Below are 24,155 nucleotides of genomic sequence, written 5' to 3'. Positions count from 1 at the left end.
AATTATAGTAATTATGAAATATGAATTTTTAAATTTGCTTTTAGGAAGAGACATCACAAAAAAGTTAGTGTAATTAACATTCATCTTAATATTTCTATTTAAAGCTTACACTTAAAATATATTAGGAATTGGAGGTATGTAGTTAGAAATTGAAAAAATTCAAGTAATTACTTACTTACAAAAAAATGAATTATGAAAAAGCTCTAGACCACAAATTTTTCTTTATATCATGATTCTAACTATTTTATATGTAAAAATTTTTAATAGAAATATGAAGATTTAATAATTAATTTTAAGTTAAATTTTAACTTTTTTGTGATTTTTTCTCCTAAAAGTAAATTTATAAATTTATATCTGATAATTATTAAAATTGATTTGTTCATTTTATCTAAATTAATTTGATATAAAGGTTAATTAAATTGTTAATATACTTATAATAAACTAAATTTCAATAAATTTCGGTTCAATATTTATAATAAAAAAAATAAATGATACAATAGAAAAATGATTTTAATAATCTAGAAGAAGTAAATATTAAATTTTTTTTTATTAATTTGGTTTTAATTTATTTTTATTTATAACAAAAGTTTTTAAGCTTTTCACTTGAATCCTTTTAGGTTGTCCACATTGATCTGAATAATAAGTATACTTGATTTATTAATATTATTATTATTAATATTTTTTTTATTTAATTTTCAAATAATTTACAATTTTATTTTTCAAATTTAAATTAACATCTATATTAATACAAAATACTTTTTAGTTATTTCAAGCTAATTTTCATTCAATTTTTATTATGACTATTAATTATTTTTTTTCAATTTTATATTTTTTCTTCATTTTTTCCTTCTAACTAACTAATTAACTCTTTATTTTTTCTTTAATATTTAAAAAGAAATTAAATTGGTGCTTAAGACTTAGATTTTTCTTTAGGAAAGTGCACTAATCTCTCTAATTTGACAATTTCTCTAGCGTAAATTCAATTTATTTGTTTTGAATTGTGATATTTTTTACTCTTTTAATTTATTTATAGCTATTTATTTTATTTATTTATTTTTCTTTTTTTATTACTGATAAAAAGGTGGGATTCAATTGATTAAATTGGTGCATCAAAATTAGGTTCTGCTTTAGGAAACTGCATTTATCTCTCAAATTTAACCCTTAGTCTTGAGTAAAAAACAGTTAATTTATTTATTATAGATTGTGATATTTTTGAAAAAAAAATGAACATAAAAAAATATAACTAGCAAACTCATTTAATTTACTTATTTATTAGTTTTTTATTTTATTTATTTTTCTTTTTTTTATTCTACTTGTGTTTTTTATTTGTTTGTTTGCAAATTTAACTCATTTTTCATTTTCAAGTTTTACTTTTATTTTTTACTAATTTCTTATTATATTATATTTATCTTCATCTTTTATTCTAAAAAATAATTTACTTTATATTTTTTCTTCTATAATTTATTAAAAAGTGGAAATTAAATTGGCGTCATTGGTGCATCAGACTTAAGTTCTGGTTTAGGAAAGTGTACTAATCTCTAAAATTTGACGCTTAAACTTTGGTATAATACATTATTTGTTTTTAATTGTGATATTTTTGAATATAAAAATGAATTTAATATAACTAATTAAGTACTAACTCTTTTAATTTTTTAATTTATTAGCTTTTTATTTGATTTATTTTTCATTTTTTTTATTCTGTTTGTATTTTTTTATCTTTATTTCTTTTTTAATTTAACTAATTTTTTCATTTTCAAATTTTGATATTATTATTAATTTCTTATAATTCTTTCTAACATATTTAAATAATTAGTTTATATTTTTTCTTCAATATTTAAAAAGGGGAAATTCAATTCGTGATGAAGGTACATCAGGTTTAGGTTCTGGTTTAGGAAAATGCGCTAATCTCTCAAATTTATTTCTAAATCTAGGGTAAAAAAAGTTTATTTGTTTTAAATTTTAATATTTTTGAATAAAAAAAATAGTTTTAATTTTCTTATTTACTAACTTTTTATTTCATTCTTTTTTATTATTATGTTTATGTATTTATTTATTTATTTGTTAATTTTATTCATTTTTTAATTTTCATGTTTTTCTTTTTTATTATTAATTAATTTCTTATTATTTCGTATTTTTTCTTCATTTTTTGATTTTAACAAACTAATTAACTCTCTTTTTTTTCTTCAATATTTAAAAGGAAAAATTAAATTAGTGCAATTGGAGCATCAAACTTAGTTTATGATTTAGAAAAGTGCTCTAATCTCTCAAATTTTACACTTAATCTAGAGTAAAAAATGTTTATTTGCTTTGGATTGTGATATTTTTGAAGATAAAAATGAATTTAAAATAATTTTACAAATTATTTTAATTTTTTTATTTATTTGATTTTTATTTGATTTATTTTTCTTTTTTTATATTTTACTTTTGTTTTTTATTTCTTTGTTTATTAGTTAAATTAAATCATTTTTTCAATTTCAAGCTTTATTTTTTAATAAATTGAATTCTTATTTTTATCATATTTTTCTTAATCTTACCTTTTAACTAAATTATTAATGAACTCTTTGTGTTTTCTTCAATATCTAAAAAGTGGAAATTTAATTGGTGTAATTGGTGCTTAAAACTTAGGTTCTGCTTTAGGAAGGTGGAATAATCTCTCTAATTTGAAACTTTTTCTAATGTAAATACAATTTATTTATTTTAAATTGTGATATTATTGAATATAAACATAAATTTAAAACAATATAACTAACTAACTCTTTTAATTTTTTTGTTTATTTGCTTCTTATTTGATTTATATTTTTTTATTTTATACTATTAATGTTTTTGTTTGTTTTTTTGTTTATTAATTTAACTCATTTTTTCATTTTCAAAATTTGTTTTTATTATTAATTAATTAATTTATTATTTACTAATTATTTCATATTTTTCTTAATTTTTCATCCTTCTAACTAACCAATTCACTATATATTTTTTTATAATATTTAAAAAGTAGTAATTAAATATGCGGTGAAGGTGCATCAGGCTTAGGTTCTGGTTTAGGATATTGCCCTAACCTCTCAAATTTAACACTCAATCTAGAGTAAAAAAAAGTTTATTTGTTTTGGATTGTGATATTTTTTAATATAAAAATGAATTTAAAACAATATAACTAACTAACTTATTCTTTTTATTTATTTATTTACTTAATATTTTTTTATTTGATTTATTTATTTATTTTTTTTTATTTTGCTAGTGTTTAAATGTTTTTATTTTTAATTTAACTGATTTTTCATTTTCAAGTTTTACTTTTATTATTACTTATTATTTTATATTTTTTCTTTATTTTTCGTTTTAACTAACTTTTTAATTAATCATATAATTTTTCTTCAATATTTAAATAGTGGAAATTTAATTGATGATGAAGGTATATCAAGCTTAGTTTCTGGTTTAGGAAAGTGTACTAAACTCTCAAATTTGACACTTTATTTAGAGTAAAAAAAGTTTATTTATTTTGAATTGTGATATTTTAAAGTATAAAAATTAATTTAAAATAATATAACTAACTAACTAATTAACTCTTTTAATTTTATTTATTTATTAGCTTTTTATTTGATTAATTTTTCTTTTTTTTCTGCTTTTTATTTATTTATTTGTTTACTTATTCATATAACCCATTTTTTTATTTTCTAGTTTTGCATTTTAATTCTTATTATTTAAAATTTTTTCTTCATTTTTTCCTTTTTACTACCTAATTAATTATATATTTTTTCTTCAATATTTAAAAAGGGAAAATTCAATTGGTGCAAATGGTGCATCAGACTTAGGTTCTGGTTTAGGAAAATACTCTAATCTCTCAAATTTGACCCTTGATCTTTAGTAAAAACAATTTATTTGTTTTGAATATTTTGAATATAAAAATAGATTTAAAACAACATAACTAACAAATTAACTCTCTAAATTTATTTATTAGCTTTTCATTTTATTTATTTTTCTTTTTTTATATTCTACTTGTGTTTTTATTATTTATTTATTTGTTTATTTGTTTGTTTGTTAATTTACTCATTTTTTCATTTTCAAATTTTGTTTTATTATTAATTAATTAATTTCTTACTATTTATTTCATATTTTTCTTTATTTTTCCTTATGACTAACTAACTAACTAATTAATTAATTAACTCTTTATTTTTTGTTGAATATTTAAAAAGTAATAATTCAATTGGTGATGAAGGTACATTAGGTTTAGGTTCTGGTTTAGGAAAGTGCGGTAATCTCTCAAATTTGACACTTGACCTACAGTAAAAACAGTTTATTTGTTTTTGATTGTGATATTTTTGAATATAAAAATGAACTCAAAATAATAAAACTAACTAACTCTTTGAATTGATTTATTAGAATTTTATTTGATTTATTTTCCTTTTTTATTCTGCTTTAGTTTTTGTTTATTAATTAATTTAACTTCTTTCTTCATTTACAAGTTTTGCTTTATTTATTAATTAAGTCATTTTTTATTATTTAATATTTTTTCTTAATTTTTACCTTTTTACTAACTAATAAATAAAAAAATTTTTCTTCAATATTTAAAAAGGGAAAATTCAATCGGCGCAATTGGTGCATCAGACTTAGGTACTGGTTTAGGAAAGTGCACTAATCTCTCAAATTTGATACTTGATCTAAGGTAAAAATATTAATTAGTTCCTTTCTTTCTTTGTTATTATTTCATATTTTTTCTTAATTTTTTCTTCTAGCTTACTAATTAATTAGCAAAATTTTTTTTTTTCAATATTTAAAAGTGGAAATCCAAATATTGATGAAGGTGTATCAGGCTTAGGTTCTGGTTTAGGAGAGTGCACAGGTCTCTCAAATTTGACACTTAAATTTTGGTAAAAACACTTTATTTGTTTTTGATTGTGATATTTAAATACAAAAATGAATTGAAATAATATAATAAACTAACTCTTTTAATTAATCTATTAGCTTTTTTTTTGATTTACTTTTTTTATTTTTTTATTCTGCTTGTGTTTTTATGTATTTATTTGTTTGTTTGTTAATTTAACTCATTTTTCAGTTTTGCCTTTATTATTATTCATGAATTAAATTTCTTAATATTACACACTTTTTCTTCATTTTATCCTTCTAACTAACTAACTAAATAAGGAGATAAATATGTTTTCTTTTATTTACAAAGGGAAAATTAAATTGGTGCAACTGGTGTATCAGACTTAGTTTCTGCTTTAAGAAAGTGTGTTAATCTCTCAAATTTAGAACTTGATCTTTTGTAAAAACAAAAAAACAAACAGCTTATTTATTTATTTTGGATTGAGATATTTAAAATTTAAAAATTAATTTTAAAAAATAAATAATAATTTCTTTTAATTTTTTTATTTATTTATTAATTAGCTTTTTATTTGATTTATTTTTCTTTTTTTGCTTTATATTTTTTCGGTTATTTATTAATTTCTTTGTTTGTTAATTTAACTCTTTTTTTTATTTTCAAGTTTTACAGTTAACTAATTAACTAAATATGTTTTCTTCAATATTTAAAAAGTGAACATTAAATTGGTGCAATTGGAGCATAAAACTTAGGTTCTGCTTTAGGAAAATGCATGAATCTCTCGAATTTGGCACTTAATCTTTTGTAAAAAACAGTTTATTTGTTTTGGATTGTGATATTTTTGAATATAAAAATGAATTTATAGCAAACAATATTACTAACAAACCCTTTCAATTTATTTATTTATTTATTTTCTTTTTTTAATCTTTAAAAAGTAAAAATTAAATTGGCGGTGAAGGTGCATCAGGCTTAGGTTCTGGTTTAGAAAAGTGTACTAATCTCTCAAATTTAACACTTGATCTTGGGTAAAAAAAAAAAGTTTGTTTCTTTGTTTCTTTGTTGTGGGTTGTGATATTTTTGAATATAAAATAATTTTAAAACAATTTATTTATTCATTATCTTATGATTTGATTTATTTTTCTTTTTTTTATTTTGCTTGTGTTTTTTATTTATTTGTTTGTTTGATTGATTGCTAATTTAACTCATTTTTCAGTTTAAAATTTTACATTTATTATTAATATTTAATATTTTTCTTCACTATTTCATCCTTTTAACTAGAAAATTAACTTTTTATTTTTTCTTCAATATTTAAATAGAGAAAATTAAATTGGTGATTAAGGATCATCAGACTTAGTTTCTAGTTTAGTAAGGTGCACTAATCTCTCAAATTTGACACTTGATCTTTAGTAAAAATAGTTTATTTGTTTTGAATTGTCATATTTAAAAATTTAAATATTTATTTATTTGCTTTTTTTTTTGATTTATTTTTTTTTTTATTCTGCTAACTAACATTTGAATTATTTGTTATTTTATATTTTATTTAAAATTATTTTTATTCTCTTTATTTTTAGTAATTAATTTACACGAATTTATAAAAAAAGTAACAACAATATCAATTATACAAAATAATTGAAAGCAAAATGCCTTAAATCTAAAAGATTAGTTGGCTTAAAAATAATATATTGAAAAACTAGCTGGCGAAATGAAGATAAATAATATATTTGAATACTTTAATATAATATGTTTTATATTTTAATATTTTGTTAGCAGATAAATTAACCTAAAATATCCATAGATAGATTGATTTTTTATAATTTTTATATTTATCAATGAAATATTTTAATAAGTTATTTAATAAATAGTTTATTAAATAAAACAAAATTTAAGTATTAAATTTACTTAAATAAGGTAATTCCTTTAAAATGAACCAAGAAATTTTACCATTAACAGTCAAAGCTTATTATAATAGCTGATGTCTTATTATGTATTGTTAAATTATATTAATATGAATCTTTTATTTCAAAGATTTAAATTAAATTAATTAATAATGGAAATTAATATGATTTTAAGCATATAACTATACTCAAATAATTATTTCTTGAGTAAGAATTATATATTTTGAAGAACGATAAATATTATTTAATAAAGTAATAAAAAATTTAAAGAAATCAAAAAAATATTTTGAAGCAGGTTTATAAAATGATAGCATAAAAAAATAACTAAAAATTGTTAATCTTAATTATTAATTTTATCTTAAAATTTAACTTTTTTGTAATTTCTGGTCCATCCTAAAAGCAAATTTATAATATATATTTGATAATTATTAAAATTTAATTGTTAATTTTATCTAAATTAATTTGATATAAAAGTTAATTAATTAAATTTCAATAAATTGCTATTCAATATTTTTTAGATAAAAAAATAAATGATGTAATAGAAAAATTATTTTAATAATCTAGAAGAAGTAAATATTTATTTTTTATTGATTTAGTTTCAATTTATTTTTATTAATAACAAAAGTTTTTAAGCTTTTCACTTTAATCATTTTAGGTTCTCCATATTGATCTGAGATATAAGTAAGTACGTTTGTTTGTTTGATTTATTAATATATTATTATTAATGTTTTTTTTATTTAATTTTCAAATGATTTACATACAACTTTATTTTTCAAATTTAATTATCATCAAAATTAATACAAATATTTTTTAATATTTAGCTAATTTTCATTCAATTTTTATTAGGATTATTAATTTTTTATTTTTTCTTCATTTTTTCCTTCTAGCTAGCTAAATAACTAACGATATATTTTTTCATCAATATTTATTTAAAAAGAGTTATAATTGATGCATAAGACTTAAGTTCTGCTTTAGGAAAGTGCACTAATCTCTAAAATTTGACACTCAATCTAGAGTATAAAAAGTTTATTTATTTTTAATTGTGATATTTTAGAATATAAAAATGAATTTAAAACAATATTATTAACTAATTAACTAGCTAACTAACTCTTTTTATTTATTTATTTATTAACTTTTTATTTGATTTATTTATTTTTCTTTTTTTATGCTGCTTGTTTTTATTATTTATCTATTTATTTTTTTGTTAATTTAACTCATTTTTATTTTTTCTTTATTTTTTCATCCATATAACTAACTAACTAAGTAATTACTTACTTACTTACTTACTCTAAAACCTTAACTAATTAATAAATGCCTCAATGGGGTTTTGAAGAAAATTTTAGATCTATCCTCTAAAAAATATTTATTTTTTAAGGAGGATAGAGGCTTTGAACGAGATTTTAGAGTAGCTAAACGTTTTTTCTTGAATATTTAAAAAGGAATAATTCAATTAATGAAATTGGTGCATAAAACATAGGTTCTGCTTTAGGAAACTGCACTTTTCTTTAAAATTTGACCCTTAATCTTGGGTAAAAACAGTTTATTTGTTTTGGATTGTGATATTTTTGAAAAATATTATTTTATTTTTCAATTATAATTAAATTTAAGCAAACATACAAAATAAAAAGGAATATAAACAAATATAACTAGCAAACTCATTTAATTTATTTATTTATTAGCTTTTTATTTTATTTATTTTTCTTTTTTTTATTCTACTTGTGTTTTTTATTTATTTATTTGCTTACTAATTTAACTAATTTTTTTTTTCAAGTTTTGATTTAATTATTAATTAATTAATTTCTTATTCTTATGTGTTTTTCTTCTATAATTAATTAAAAAGTGGAAGTTAAATTGGTATCATTGGTGCATTAGACTTAAGCTCTGGTTTAGGAAAGTGCACTAGTCTCTCAAATTTGACACTTAAACTTTGGTAAAAATACTTTAGTTGTTTATAATTTTAATTACTTTTAAGAATTTAAAATAAAATAACAACTAACTAACACTTCTAATTTTTTAATTTATTAGCTTTTTATTTGATTTCTTTTTCATTTTTTATTATTTTCTTAATCTTTTATTTATTTATTTGTTAATTTAACTCATCTTTTGATTTTCAAGTTTTGTTTTTATGATTAATTTCATACTATTCCATCTAATTACCAAATTAATAATATATTTTTTCTTCAATATTTAAAAAGGGGAAATTAAATTAGTGACGAAGGTACATCAGGTTTAGGTTCTATCTTAGAAAAGTGTACTAATCTCTCAAATTTAGCACTATATCTAGAGTAAAAACTGTTTATTTGTTTTAAATTTTAATATTTTTGAATATAAAAAACAATTTTAATTTATTTATTTATTAACATTTTATTTCATTCTTTTTTTTATTCTGCTAATGTTTTTTTTATTTATATTAAACTAATTTTTTATTTTTAAGTATTGATTTTATTATTAATTTCTTATTATTTCATATTTTTCTTGATTTATTTTTTATTTTTAATATAGTATTTCACTCTATATTTTTTTTTCAATATTTAAAAAGGAATAATTCAATTTTTGAAATTGGCGTATCAAACTTAGTTTCTTGTTTAGAAAAGTGCTCTAATCTCTCAAATTTTACACTCAATCTATAGTAAAAAAGTTTATTTGTTTTGGATTATGATATTCTTGAATATAAAAATAAATTTAAAATAATATAGCAAACTATTTTTATTTTATTAGTTATTTGCTTTTTATTTGATTTATTTTTCTTTTTTATATATTCTGCTTTTGTTATTTATTTATTTCCTTGTTTATTAGTTAATTTAACTCATTTTTTAATTTTCAATTTTTGTTTTTTAATAAATTTATTTCTTATTATTTCATATTTTTCTTAATTTTACCTTTTAACTAATTAACTAACTAACTAATGAGCTATATATGTTTTCTTCAATATTTAAAAGTGGAAATTTAATTGGTGAAACTGGTGCATAAGAATTAGGTTCTGCTTTAGGAAAGTGCACTAATCTCTAGAATTTAAAACTTTTTCTAAGGTAAATCAAATTTATTTGATTTAATTTTTTTATTTCTTAGATTTTTATTTTATTTATTTTATTTTATTCTACTTGTGTGTTTTTTTGTTAATCTAATTCGTTTTTTCAATTTCAAATTTATAAAAAGTTAACTTCTTATTATTTCATATTTTTTCTTCATCTTTCTAACTAATTAATTTACTATAATATATTTTTTCTAAAATATTTAAAAAGTGTTAATTCAATTGGCGGTGAAGGTGCATCAAGCTTGGTTTCTGGTTTAGGAAATTGCACTAATCTCTCATGCTTGAGACTCAATATAGAGTAAAAAAAATTTATCTGTTTTATAAAAATGAATTTAAAACAAAAAAAACTAACTAACTATTTTAATTTATTTATTTAATAGTTTTTTATTTGATTTATTTTTTATTTTTTCATTTTCTAGTTTTGCTTTTATTATTGATTTATTAATGTCTGTCTTATTATTTCATATTTTTTTCTTCATTTTGTCCTTTTAACTAATTAATTAATTAATTATTGTTTCTTCAATACTTAAAAAGTGGAAATTCTATTGATGATGAAGGTATATCAAACTTAGCTTCTGGTTTAGGAAAGTGCACTAATCTCTCAAATTTGGCACTTAATCTAGAGTAAAAAAAGAACTCTTTTAATTAATTAATATATTAGCTTTTTATTTGATTGAATTAATATAACCCATTTCATTTTTTAGTTTTATTTTTTAATTAATTAATTTCTTATTATTTCATATTTTACTTAATTTTACCTTTTAACTAACTTATTAACAATTTATGTTTTCTTTAAAAAGTGGAAATTTAATTAGTGAAATTGGTGCATCAGACTTAGGTTCTGGCTTAGGAAAGTGCACTCATCTCTCAAATTTGACACTTTTACTTTAGTAAAATTTATTCTATTTGTGTTTTTTTTCATTTATTTGCTTGTTTGTTAAATTAACTCATTTTTTCATTTTCAAATTTTCTTTTATTATTAATTAATTTCTTATTATTTCTTCATTTTTTCCTTTTACCTAACTAATTAATTAACTCTTTATTTTTTCTTCAATATTTAAAAAGTTAAAATTGTTTTGGTGATGAAGGTACATCAGGTTTAGGTTCTGGTTTAGGGAAGTGCAAGAATCTCTAGAATTTGACACTTGACCTAGAGTAAAAACAATTTATTTATTTTGGATTGTGATATTTTTGAATATAAAAATGAATTGAAAACAATAAAGCCAACAAACTCTTTTAATTGATTTATTAAATTTTTATTTAATTTCTTTTCTTTTTTTTATTCTGCTTGTGTTTTTGTTTATTAATTAATTTAAATTCTTTTTTCATTTTCAAGTTTTGCTTTTTTTATTAATTAATTAAATCATTTCTTTTTATTTAATATTTTTTCTTATTAACTAATTAATTAATTATTTCTTAAATATTTAAACAGATCAAATTCAATTAAGGAAATTGGTGCATCAGACTTAGGTTCTGGTTTAGGAAAGTGCACTAATCTCTCAAATTTGACACTTAATCTGATGTAAAAATAGTTTATTTATTTTGGATTGTGATATTTTTGAATATAAAAATGAATTTAAAAAAATATAACTTACTAATTAACTCTTATAATTAATTAATTTATTTATTATCTTTTTTTGTATTCATCTATTTTTTTTTTTTAATGATTGAGTTTTTTATTAAATTAATTATTTGTTTGTTTGTTAATTTAACTAATTTTTTCATATTCAAGTTTTGCTTTTATTATTAATTAATTGATTAATTTATTTCTTATAATTTCATATTTTAATTTTTTCTTATAGATTACTAATTAACTTAAATTTTTTTTTCAATATTTTAAAAGTGAAAATTCAATTGGTGATATAGGTACATTAGGATTAGGTTCTGGTTTAGAAAAGTGCACTATTCTCTCAAAACTGACACTTAAATTTTGGTAAAAACACTTTATTTGTTATCTTCATTGTTTTCATCCTTCTAACTAACTATCTAATTAACTATATATTTTTTCTACAATATTTCAAAAGTGGAAATTCAATTAGCGATAAAGGCATATCAGGCTTAAGTTCTAGTTTAGTAAAGTTCACTAATCTCTAGAATTTGACACTTAATCTTAGGTAAAAACAGTTTATATCTTTGTTGTGGATTGTGATATTTTTGAATAAAAAAATAATTTAAACAATTTATTGATTTATTTTCTTAAGATTTCATTTATTTTTCTTTTTTTAAATTCTGCTTGTGTTTTTTATATATTTTCTTCTTTGTCTGTTTGCTTGTTAATTTATCTTATTTTTTCAGTTTCAAATTTTACTTTTATTATTAATTTCTTAATATTAAAATTTTTCATCCTTTTAACTAACAAATTAACACTTTATTTTTTCTTGGATATTTAAAAAGGGATAATTAAATTGGTGATTAAGGATCATCAGACTTAGTTTCTAGTTTAGGAAAGTGCACTAATCTCTTAATTTTGACACTTGATCTTTAGTAAAAATAGTTTATTTGTTTTGAATTGTGATATTTTTCTATTTCAAAATTAATTTAAAACTATATTTTTAAATATTTATTTTTCTTTTTTTTATTCTGCTAACTAACATTTATTTGAATTATTTATTGATTTAAAACTTTATCTTGATTTTTAGTTAAAATAAATAGTTTATTTGTTTTAAATTGTGATATTTTTGAATTAATTTAAAACTATCTATCTATCTATTTATTAATTTGTTTTTTATTTCATTTATTTTTTCTTTTTTTTATTCTGCTAACTAACATTTATTTGAGTTATTTATTGATTTAAAATTTTATATTTATACTAATTTATAAAAAGTAACAACGATATCATGAAACCAAAATAATTGAAAGTAAAATGCCTTAAATCAAAAAGATTAGTTGGCTTAAAAATAAAATATTGAAAAACTGGTGAAATGAAGACGGATGGATTATTATAAATAAATTTTTTTATTTGAATACTTTAATTAATATAATATGTTTTATACTTGAATATTCTGTTATCAGATAAATTAACCTAAAATATAGATTTTTGTGTATAGATTTATTATTATTATTTACATGTGTAAATACTGTAAGTTCTCATATATTAACACCCCCCCCCCCCATAAATTTTTGAAAATTTTTTGGGTGTCAAAAATCTGCTTCAAAAATTTTTTTATTTTTTTTAATTTATTTAATAATATATATTATTCTATTAAATGTATATTTCTTACTAAAGAAATTATTATACGAGAATTACTATATATTAAATTATAAAGATTTTTTTAAAAAGTAATTTGATATAATAAAATTTTTTTTCTTAACTAATAAAAAACGATTTATAATTCATTTTTTTTGTAATAAAAAAACAAAAATTTAGCCATTTTAATATTATGATAAAGCTTTTTAAGATATCAACTCAACAAATATTAAATAATAAAAATTATTTTATTTTTATGCAATATAATTGTATAAATGAAACAAATGTATAACTAAGATTTGAATTGTTAAAAATTACATTCTAAATTTGTTAAAAATTAGAATTCACAAAATTAAAAAGAGCAAAATTTAAGTTTCAGTACTTGATCCAAAATTATTACCTATTTAAAAGGTATTCAATGTTTTATCTTAAATTAATTTGTAAAATTTTGCAAATATTAAAGTATTATAGATCTGCTTAATCTTAACACTTACTTTAGAAAATTTAGGAGAGATATTTTAAAAATAATCTATTTATACTTTTGAAAATTAATCACTAACTGATTTATTTACTAGTTAATATTTACTTATATGAGTCTAGTAGTTTGCTCTCTAAAATTATTAAAACTAAATTTATAGCTTGCGTATTAATGAATGTTATTTATATAACTATCACTAAGATTAAATTTCTTTGACGCATGCTTGAAAGTAGTTTTTTTAGTCATCTATTAAGACTATTAAATTATTACTAGTAAAACGCAAAGTTATATTTTAATGAGCTTTTATAAATAGAATTCTTCAAAAGCATTTTCAAATAATATTGATGCTATTTAGCTTTTAACAAAATTTGAGTGTTGTTTATAAATTTTATACTCACACATTTTACAAATATATAAGGGAATTTATTTGTCATCTAAAAATGTAGCGATCTACTTGCATTTAATTTTAAAAAGTAAAATTTTCAAGCTCTTATTTTGTATGACAATCTATTTTACTATCATTTAAGGATAATAAATCAAGATCCAAAAAAAAAATTAATATATGACAAGATTTAAATTTAGTAATTAAAAAATCTGCCAGCTAAAGTTACGAAAGTATTACTTGATATTAATTAACTTTTAAAGTTAATTAATTTAAGAAATCTATCTTACTGAATAAATTAGAACCAATTATTAAAATCTACCTCTATAAATTTAGTTTTATAAAGAGAACATTCTCTTTTAAATACTGGCGCATCCAATAGTAAAAATTTATAATTCAAATTAAATTAAAAATAATAAAATCGAAAAAATATGAGAAAACTCTGCTTAATTCTTGCTTTGTTCTTTATCAGTACTTTAGCTGATACAAATCTTAAATGCCCACCAAACAGTGAGATAGATTTTTCTGGTAAGTGTGCTTGCCTTGAAGGATATTACGGTAATAGCGCTGACGATTGCAAGTAATGCCCTGAAAATACTAATTCATTAAAAGGTTAAGGTCTTAGTTATAATACTGGACCTGGCATCAATGTTTCAGCATGCAAGTATTGTTAAAAATTTTACTTCGTTTCTAAAGATGCTACCTCAGATTCTGCTGCAACTTGTTCTAAATGTGAAAATAATTCTATTGCTGGTATATAATAGTCTTACGCCAGAAAAGAGAGTGAAGCTTGTGATTCCTGTGATGAAGGTTATTATTGGAATACTTCTGATGGTAAGAAGGTTTGCAAATCTTGCGGAGATAACGGTTCAACTCCATCAGACCCCAAAAATTCAGGTGTAGATGCTTCTCAATGCAATATTTGTACATTTAATTACTATATGACTAAGAGTGCAGATAAAGATGCTGGTAAATCTGCTGAATGTGTGTAATGCCCACCATTTTCTTAATCTGCAAAATAATCTTTTGTAGGTTCAATTGAAAATTGCAGATGCTTTGATCGTAATGCAGAAGAGTTATCTTCAACTGTATCTTCTTGCTAATGTAAATAAGGATATGCAGGAGAGGTTGCTAAAAATTCATCCAAAGATACTATTGGATGTCAAATTGCTTGTGGAACTAATGCTTCATACAAAGATGGAAAATGTACATGTAATAAAGGTTATTACGGAAAAGACGCTTCTTATGGCTAAACTTGTTAGAAATGTCCTGATTTTGCTATATCTACTCCATGCGTTGGAACAGATACTTGCAATACTGGTAAATATGGTGATGTTAAATAATGTTACGCATGTATAGAAAACTACTACGGCATTGAGAAAGCTGGTGGGTTTGGTGATGATGCTCATGGAGCTAAATGTGTTCCTTGCCCTAAAAATTCATATTTATCAGAAGGATCTTTAGGCTGGTGCTAATGTTTTGATAAGAATGCTTCAGATTTAAATTGGTCAGTCACTGAGTGTAAATGCAAATATGGATATACCGGAAATGTTGCAACATCTAAAGACGGGCCTGGTTGTGTAAAAGAATCAGATGAGCCAGAATCTACCGAAAAAGGCGACAACAATTCTGGATCTTCTAATAGCAATAACAATTCATAATCCAATGGTAGCAATGGTAATAGTGGATCTTCCAATAATAATAATACTAATTCTGGAACTTCTGGAAATAATAATAATAATAATAGCAATAATAATAATAATAATTCTGGATCTACTGAAAATAAAGATAAAGCCTAAGAATCATAAAACGCTGATGTTAAAACATCTTCTAAATAACTTTAAGTTTTAGCTTTTATGATATTATTCGCTATATTAATATGAAATTTTTAATACATCAATTAATATTTTCAAAGTATTTTTATGCATGTATGTGTGAGTGTCTTGCTACTTATGAAAGTAATTAAGATATTTTTTTAAATGAATTCAGCATTTATTTTTAAAAACAAAATTAAGTTAATTAAAACATTGATTAAGATGAAGATATTTTAGATATTTATTATTTATTAGATTTACAATATGATTTTAAAAGTTCAACTTAAATACTTTAATTATAAGATTATTTCATTACTTTAAAAATTAATTATTTAGATTTTCTACTTATTTATATTAAAAAAAGCTGAAATTACTATCTTCAAAAAAACACTAAAAATTATTGCAATTTTATATTACTAAAGTAGAAGTAATTAATTGCTATTAAGATGAAGGTAATATTAAGGATGTAAATAAAGAAATAAAAAACTATTAAAATATTAAGAGAAGACAGACAGACAGACTCACATCGCAGCATACTAATTTTGTACTTAAAGATAATAGTTAGTTAGAATTTATTTGTTTTTAGCAATCAAATTCATTTTTTTTCTTGATTAATTCAACATCATCTAAATAAAATGAAAGTCTCAGAAATAAATATGAAGAAGAACTAACATTTACATTTAAAGCAATCAAAAAACCCTTAAAGAACCCTGTCTAAATCACTAATCATTATTTGTTTTTGAGAATTTTACTCTACAATATAATCAAAAAGAAAGAAAGAAAGAAAGAAAGAAAGCAAGCAAGCAAAAATATGGAAGATAAAATAAAGTGATTTGTATAAAAATATCTGTAAGTTGAAAAAGAAATTAAATCAAAAAACTAAATATTTAAGTTTTGACAGATAAAAACACTACTTTTTGAAATAACCAGCAGATAGAATAATAATTTTTGAAAATAATGATTTTAAAGGATTTAGTAATGATTTAGATTTCTTAGTTATGTTTACTATCTATTAGCATGAACTCATTCAAATGTAAGATTTATAAACAAGTACTTGCTTTAATTTACTATGAATAAATGATGGACAAATAATTGATTTCCATTCAAGAATATTTTCAAAATTAATCATACATTTTTATTAGGTAATAGTTGATATTGATTACATTAATTTAATTATTTTTAATTATTTTTTACATTCATTAATTTTGATTAATTATGATACTAGTTGAAAGCAAAAATTTCAATCAAATGTAATATAAATATTTTTTACTTAGTATTTAAAAGCTTGTTTGCTTAACCAAATTATATGCTATTTTTTTGTTTTGATTTTGTTGATTTTAGAAATATTTAGATACTAATGTCTCTTGTATTTTAAAACTATTTTGTTTAGTAAGGAATAAGATAAAATTAGATGGACTATCCATCCATAGATACCAAAAGAAACATTTTTTGGTTTGTTAATATTTTCTAAAATTTACATTAAATAAAGAAGATAGTTAGCTCATAATTAAAATAGCTGAAATAATTATCTTCTAATAAAAATGTAATATTAAAGGTATTGACTATAACTAAATTTAAGTAGAATAATTTGCATGAAACAAATTATTAATTTTCATTCATTTATTTTATATGTTTGAATAATTAAAGCTTGTAAATGTTTGTTTCAGTAATAGTTGATTTTGATTAGTAATACATACATACAACAAACATTCATATATTAATATGAGAGAAGTTAATAAATAAACTTTAACTTTTTTTTTGGTTAATAAAATAAAAGTGAACAAAAAGATAGAATAAATACTCCATTTTTACTTTAAAAAAATGAGACTGATAAGTAAAATTTTAATAGTTACGCTAGTTAATTATAATTTTAATATACCTATACATGAAATTATATGTTAATTTAATAGATTAAATTGTGTTCAGAATATTATTACTAATTAAATTACTAGTAAATTTTTTGATCAATAATAAAACAGCTTCGCTTTCGCTGTATTATTTAACATAATCTTTTACTGTTTTATTTGTTAAAAAAATTTATAAATTTGTTTATAATCAGCTTCTTATAGCTATTTAAATTTAAGTCATAAGAATTTAAAGGGTTTTAATCATCATTTTTCACTGTTCCTTTTATTTGACCAGATCATGTTCATTAGAAATTTTATTCAAAAAATGAATATTTTTTTGATCTTTTGCACATTTTAAAACTTACTATGGCTCTAATATAAAAAATATCTTTGTTTATATTGAATAAATATCAACAAAATATTGTTAATATGGCTTTAATCAAGGATAAATAAAGCATAATATCCTCACTTAGATAAAATATTTTTTTGATTATCTATTACGCATGTAAAATAACCTATATTTTATTTTTCTCTCTCTTATTTTTATAATACCAACTACTTATATTATTGTTCATATTGCTTCAAAAAATACTCTGAATTTAATTTATGCCATTTCTAATCAAGTAAAATTTTAAAATAAAATAATGAAATTTATCTTGTAATTATAATAATTATTTTATTTAATATTTTTGGTTATCTCAAAGCTATTTGAGCGAAAGCTAAAAAAATATTACAAGCTAAATTTTGTATTGATTAAAACTAGATATCAAAATGAACTATAACTAACAAAATCATAAGTAAATAAATCAATAAGATAGTTAGTTAGTACTAAATAAATTGAAGAAAAATAATTAATTAATTTTATCAAGTTATATTAAGCTAACTCATTAGTATTAATTAATTAGTTTCTGATTAATCTTGCTGATTGTAAATTAATAAATTTTTGCTAATAAATACTGACTGACTGAGCAAATTAATTGGAATACATTTAAAAAATACAAGTAAATTATATAAAGAAGTATCAATCAATATTTTTTAAAAAGACTTATAATAAGATAGCGCGATTCCTTTATAGGGGGTGGGTTACTTTTATATGTATCACGTATTATAAAAATTTTTATTATTTAGTTTTCTAAAATAAATAAAGTTAATTAAAATGATTTATTAATATCCCTGGTGAAAAATATTTATTTATTTATATTATTTTTTATAAAAGATATTATTATAATGTCAAAAAAAAAAATTAATTTCTTTAAAATTAAGTATTTTCTAATAGATCTAATATATGCATTCTAAATAGCTTAAACAAACACAGATAAATAATTGTTACTTGATTAACTATTACTATCTATTCATTTTTATTGATGAAAATATCTTTATTTCATATCTTGATAAAGAGTTATAGTTAAAGAGAATATTATTATTATTATTATTCGTAAATTGTTAAGTTACGCTTTATATAATACAAATTCTTCATTATTTAGTTTACTATTATGAAATTATAAATGTGCAATTTTTTTTATTCAAAATTTCATTTTCAAGCAAAGATTTACTAGCTTAGTGAGAGCTAACTTGTTTATTGATTATAAATTAATGCACTTAATTTTAGACAATTTAATAAAAATTTGACTCTCCAGCTGGTTTATTAAATTTGCAATTTTATTAAAAATAAGTACTGAAGTCATACATAATCAAATTAATAGAACGAATAGACCTCAACTTATTTATTAAAAAATTAATCAGTTAAATTATACGCAAACTATTACTGAATACTGCTGCCTTTTTCAAATTGTATGATGAAGCAATTATCAAATTTATAACTTTCTAAAATTAATTTTGGATTCAAACTGCATATATGTATGTATATATGTATATTAAGCAAATAATTAAGTCTTCAAACAATTATAAATTGCAAAACAGATAAAACATAAAAATTATAATTAAAATCAAATTAAAAATCAATCTAAAAATTAAATATCTCAAGTTTAAAAAAAAATGAAAAAATAATTGATAGTGTTTGCTTTGTTAGGTATATTTGCTTTAGCCGAAGAACAATGCCCAGAAAATAGTTTCCTAAAAGATGATAAATGTGTTTGTAAGGCAGGATACTATAGCGAGAGTGCTGATAAATGCCTTAAATGCCCAGATAATACTACTTCTTTTCCTGGTTTATATTATAACACTTACCCTGAAGCTACTGCTGGAGATTGTAGAAAATGTTAAAACAATTACTATGTTACAGGTAAAGCAACTAAAGAAAAATCTGCTACTTGCTCTAAATGTCCTGATCATTCCATAAATAGAAGATAATTAGAAGATGTCTAAACTGAAGCTGAAGCTTGCACAGAATGCGAATATGGTTACTATTGGGATAATTCTAGTGGTAAAAGAGTTTGCTCACCTTGCGGAAGCGAAGGAGCTATTCCTGCTGATAAGGAATAAACTGGAAAAAATCCCTCATTTTGCAATAACTGCTAAGCAGGTTACTTTATGACTAAAGCTGCAGATGAAAAAGCTGGTACAGCAGCCTAATGCTCAAAATGCCCAGAATACTCTGGTAGTACTATATAAACAGATGTTGGATCAATTGCAAATTGCTCTTGTGAGGATAGACTAGCTGAAAAATTATCAGAAAGCGTTCAAACTTGTAAATGTAAAGCAGGTTATGCTGGGTAAGTATCTAATAGTTCTGCAGTTTCAGGATGTGAAGTAGCATGTGCTGAAAATGCATCCAAATATGATGGTAAATGTGCTTGCAAAAAAGGATACTATGGAATAAATGCTGCTTATGGAGGTAAATGCGAAAAATGTCCTGAGCTTACTATCTCTAATCAATGTCATCGTGGAGATTGTAATACTGGTGAAGAAAGAGGAAAGATTACTAGTTGTAATTCATGTATTGAAAATTACTATATTGTAGAATTTGCTGGCGGATTTGGCCCTGACGCTAAGGCTGCAACATGCAAAGCCTGTCCTGAAAATTCTTATAATGAAGAAGGCGGACATGGTTTTTGTAAATGCTTTGATAAATATGCCGACAGCTTAAATTACAGCAGTACAAAATGTGAATGCAAGTACGGATATACAGGGAATGTTGCCACAACAAAGGATGGAACTGGATGTGTTAAGGAAGGATCATCCAATTCAGGTTCATCAGGTAGTAACAGTAATTCTGGATCATCAGGAAATAGCAGTAGCAACTCTGGTTCTTCTGGTAATAGTAATAACAATTCTGGTACTTCAGGCAATGGTAGTAGCAATTCTGGTTCTTCAGGCAACAATAACAATTCAGGATCTTCAATTAACAATGAAAATTCAGGAAAGAAAGATAAGGAAACATCAGAATCCTAAAGTATTAATGTCAATACTAATTCTGCAAACCTTTAAATTTTAGCACTTATGATGTAATTAGCTATTTTAATTTGAATAAGTTAAATAAATATATTTCTTATAATAAAATTATTTCTTACATAAAATTTTGATGTATAAATATATATATATATATATAATTTGCTTATTTTTTCAATTAAATTCATATCGCATACCATATATCCTTTAACTTTATGGAATCCAACCAAGATTTTACTTCTATTTATTTTTAGTATGAAATTATTTGATTATTAAATAATTAATTAACATTTTTCTTAAAAATAATTAAACATGTTATATTATAAAATTAAAATCTACTATAAATTAAAAATTTAATATCTGAAATTACATAATTAGTTTAATTAAAATATCATAAAGCAAAGATTTTATGATAAAAAATCAAATTATTTATTTAATTAATCTACTTTATTTATAGCAAATAAATCCAGTAATTAAATTCTTATTTTTCCACAGCCACAAGAATTTAATTAATACCTGGAAGTGCTATAATGTTGTATAAATAAATAGCGTCGTATCCAATTATAATAGCATAATCTACATTGACATAAATTATATTTTAAATTTTGTAATTTTTATATTTATCTACTTTAAAAAGTGAGATTTTGAGCAGAATTTATAAGCCTTAAATTATTAACTTCTAGTAAAAAAGTAAGATTAAGAGTTGATAATTATCTGAATATTGGTAGAACAATTCGCTATGAATAGATAGATAATTAATTAATATTCACTCTTTTATCTTTAATTTATTGATTACAGTTAAATAATTTATAAGTAATAGTTATTGGTTTTGATAGAATTATTATGTTTAATTTACTTAAAATAGTTGCTAAGCAAATTAAGTAAAGCAATAGCAAAAATATCTAAGTAATTTATTTGTGCATAACATAACTTTTTTTATAAGGCATTTTAAATCTATTTTACTATTAAAATTAATTTTTTAATTTTAAATAATATTTTGTTTGATACTAAAAGCTTATTTCTTGAAAAAACCATTTATTTTTTGTAATAATAAATTTTTTATTTTAGAATTAATCAATACCTAATAAAATATGAACAATAACCAAACAATCTTTTTTAGTTAAAAAGTAAATTTAAAACTTTAAAAAATCTTCTGTTACTAATAAAAAATAACATTTTAAAATAGAAATTATAAAATATTAGCTAACTTTTTGAATACCAAAAATAATAATTAGGAAAAAATGTTTCATTTTGATTAAAGTATATTTTGAAAAATGAAGACGATAGACGATATTTTATTAATTTAAAGATATTTAGTAAAGTTATAGTGATTGCGTAAGTTTACTCTAATAGAAGTAAATAGTAATTAATATTAATTATATCATATACTAATTTAATTAAATTAGAAAACTAATACAAACTAAATTACTAGTCGCCTTATTGATCCATCAATAATAAAACAGCCAAAAAATGACTTAATCAAAATAAGTAGTGTAATTTAGTTTTTTATCCTATTAGTGATTTTAATTTTTTATATGTGTTTAATTACTTGTTAAGCTTATAAGAATTATCTAAGTCAAATTACTAATAACTAAATGAAACTTCATCAAGATAGTCTAATCTTTATTCTGTTTGATCATAACTTATTCACAAGAATTTTATTCAAATACTTTGTAGTAATTTTTTTAATCTTGAGAGCTTCAAAAAAATCATAATTTTGTTGTGTAGATAAAGCAGTACATCTATTAATTAAAAATATGATATGATATTTTTTATATCCTTTGATTATAAATAAGATAAGCCTTTATATTTCCTTTTCATTATAAAATAAAACTATCTAAATCTTTTGATTATAAAATAATAGGCCATTATATATCCTTTTATTAGAAATTTTCACTCATTTAATTGTTGGTTCTTATTTCATTCACAAAAAAAAATTATCATGTAAATGGCAGCTCGCTCATAAAAATAATTACTTCAAAAATATGATAAAAATAAATTATTACATTCATTTTTTTATAACTTTAGCTTGAACGCTAAATTTCAAACTGATTTAAAATAGTTATGAAAACCTGATATTACTAACAAAATAAGATAATTAATGAAATAGTACCATATAAATTTAAGTGAAATAATTAATTAATTATCTTCAAAAATATGATAAAAATAAATTATTACATTCATTTTTTTATAACTTTAGCTTGAACGCTAAATTTCAAACTGATTTAAAATAGTTATGAAAACCTGATATTACTAACAAAATAAGATAATTAATGAAATAGTACCATATAAATTTAAGTGAAATAATTAATTAATTAACTTCAAGATACTGTTGATTTAACTTATTAATATTTTATAATTGTTAATCTTACTTGCTAAATGTAAATTCATAGTTTTTTGCTAGTAAATACTAAAATCAGTATGATATACTTATGAGATATAATTTCAAATTTATAGTCGATTATTTTTATTTAGGGGGTTATTATCTTTATATTTAATCACTCTAGTTTGCTTAAATTTAAAGTTTATGTTTGTATTAAATTTAAAGTTATCACCATAAAATAATTAGCTTCCCCTATGAAAATATTTTTTTTAAATAGATTAAGGATTTTATAAAATATCAAAAAATATAACTTAATTTTTTCAGAATTAATATTTTTTAATGGACCAAATATTTTGTAAAAATATGTGCATGCGTTAATTAACAATCAATAGCTTGAAACAAAAATAATTGTAGCTCGCTAACTATTACTATTAATTTTTTATTAATCTTTATTGATGAAAGTATCTTCATAAAAATCATGATGATAAAAATAGATTTTTATTACTTGTTAAATATTAAATTAAGTATTTAATAATACTAATTTTGAAAAAGAGAGTTTACTAAAATATTTTAAATTTGTAAATGTGCTATGTTATTTTTCAAAATTATATTTTCAAATATTTTACTAGCTTCATGATAACCAATTTATTTATTGATTTAAATTAATCATTAATTTTAGACAATTTAAACAAAATTTGACTCACCCGTTGGTTTATTAAAATTGTGAATTTTGTTAAAAACTAATACTCAAATTTTAATCAAATTTATTAATCTAGCAGATACGACTCACAAATTTATTAAAATCAATCAGTTAAATTATACGCAAACTATTACTGAATGCTAGCCTTTTTCAAATAGTACGATCAAGCTACCATCAAAATTTATAACTTTCTAAAATTAATTTTGGTTTCAAACTTTATTTAACTAAATAAGTATTCCCACTATTATAAATTGCAAAACAGATAAAACAAAAAAATATAATTCAAATCAAATTAATAATTAATCTAAAGAATAAAAACCTTAAGTTCAATACAAAA

At 20.4% G+C, this 24,155-nt stretch overlaps 3 protein-coding genes across 3 annotated transcripts; all 3 read left to right on the top strand. All coding sequences in view use genetic code 6, as the record gives it.

Moving 5' to 3' along the window:
* Positions 1–488: 488 nt before the first annotated feature.
* On the top strand, positions 489–12,254 carry TTHERM_00862730 (kinase domain protein; the record flags this gene model as incomplete). The annotated part of the gene is made up of 31 exons (XM_001017042.3): positions 489–527; positions 588–643; positions 896–973; positions 1,082–1,171; positions 1,473–1,562; positions 1,843–1,932; positions 2,198–2,287; positions 2,588–2,677; positions 2,990–3,079; positions 3,381–3,470; positions 3,766–3,855; positions 4,185–4,274; positions 4,565–4,654; positions 4,770–4,859; positions 5,165–5,254; positions 5,525–5,614; positions 5,746–5,835; positions 6,127–6,216; positions 8,145–8,234; positions 8,546–8,635; positions 8,901–8,990; positions 9,245–9,334; positions 9,645–9,734; positions 9,948–10,037; positions 10,274–10,363; positions 10,540–10,629; positions 10,805–10,894; positions 11,172–11,261; positions 11,583–11,672; positions 11,764–11,853; positions 12,134–12,254. 31 exons carry the CDS (start codon positions 489–491, stop codon positions 12,252–12,254), a joined length of 2,724 nt encoding a protein of 907 aa, XP_001017042.3.
* Positions 12,255–14,190: 1,936 nt separating this feature from the next.
* TTHERM_00862710 (immobilization antigen) lies at positions 14,191–15,669 on the top strand (the record flags this gene model as incomplete). The annotated part of the gene is made up of 1 exon (XM_001017040.2): positions 14,191–15,669. Exon 1 carries the CDS (start codon positions 14,218–14,220, stop codon positions 15,667–15,669), a length of 1,452 nt encoding a protein of 483 aa, XP_001017040.1. The 5' UTR covers positions 14,191–14,217.
* A 3,773-nt stretch (positions 15,670–19,442) lies between these two features.
* TTHERM_00862690 (immobilization antigen) lies at positions 19,443–20,873 on the top strand (the record flags this gene model as incomplete). Its single annotated transcript, XM_001017038.1, has 1 exon — positions 19,443–20,873. The coding sequence occupies one exon, from the start codon at positions 19,443–19,445 to the stop codon at positions 20,871–20,873; it is 1,431 nt and encodes a 476-aa protein (XP_001017038.1).
* Between the last annotated feature and the right edge of the window lie 3,282 nt (positions 20,874–24,155).

The sequence above is a fragment of the Tetrahymena thermophila genome, assembly GCF_000189635.1.
Source record: "Tetrahymena thermophila SB210 genomic scaffold scf_8254627, whole genome shotgun sequence".
Lineage (NCBI taxonomy): Eukaryota > Ciliophora > Oligohymenophorea > Hymenostomatida > Tetrahymenidae > Tetrahymena > Tetrahymena thermophila.
Note: the sequence above shows the minus strand (reverse complement) of the source record. Positions and strands in the feature narration are given on the sequence as shown.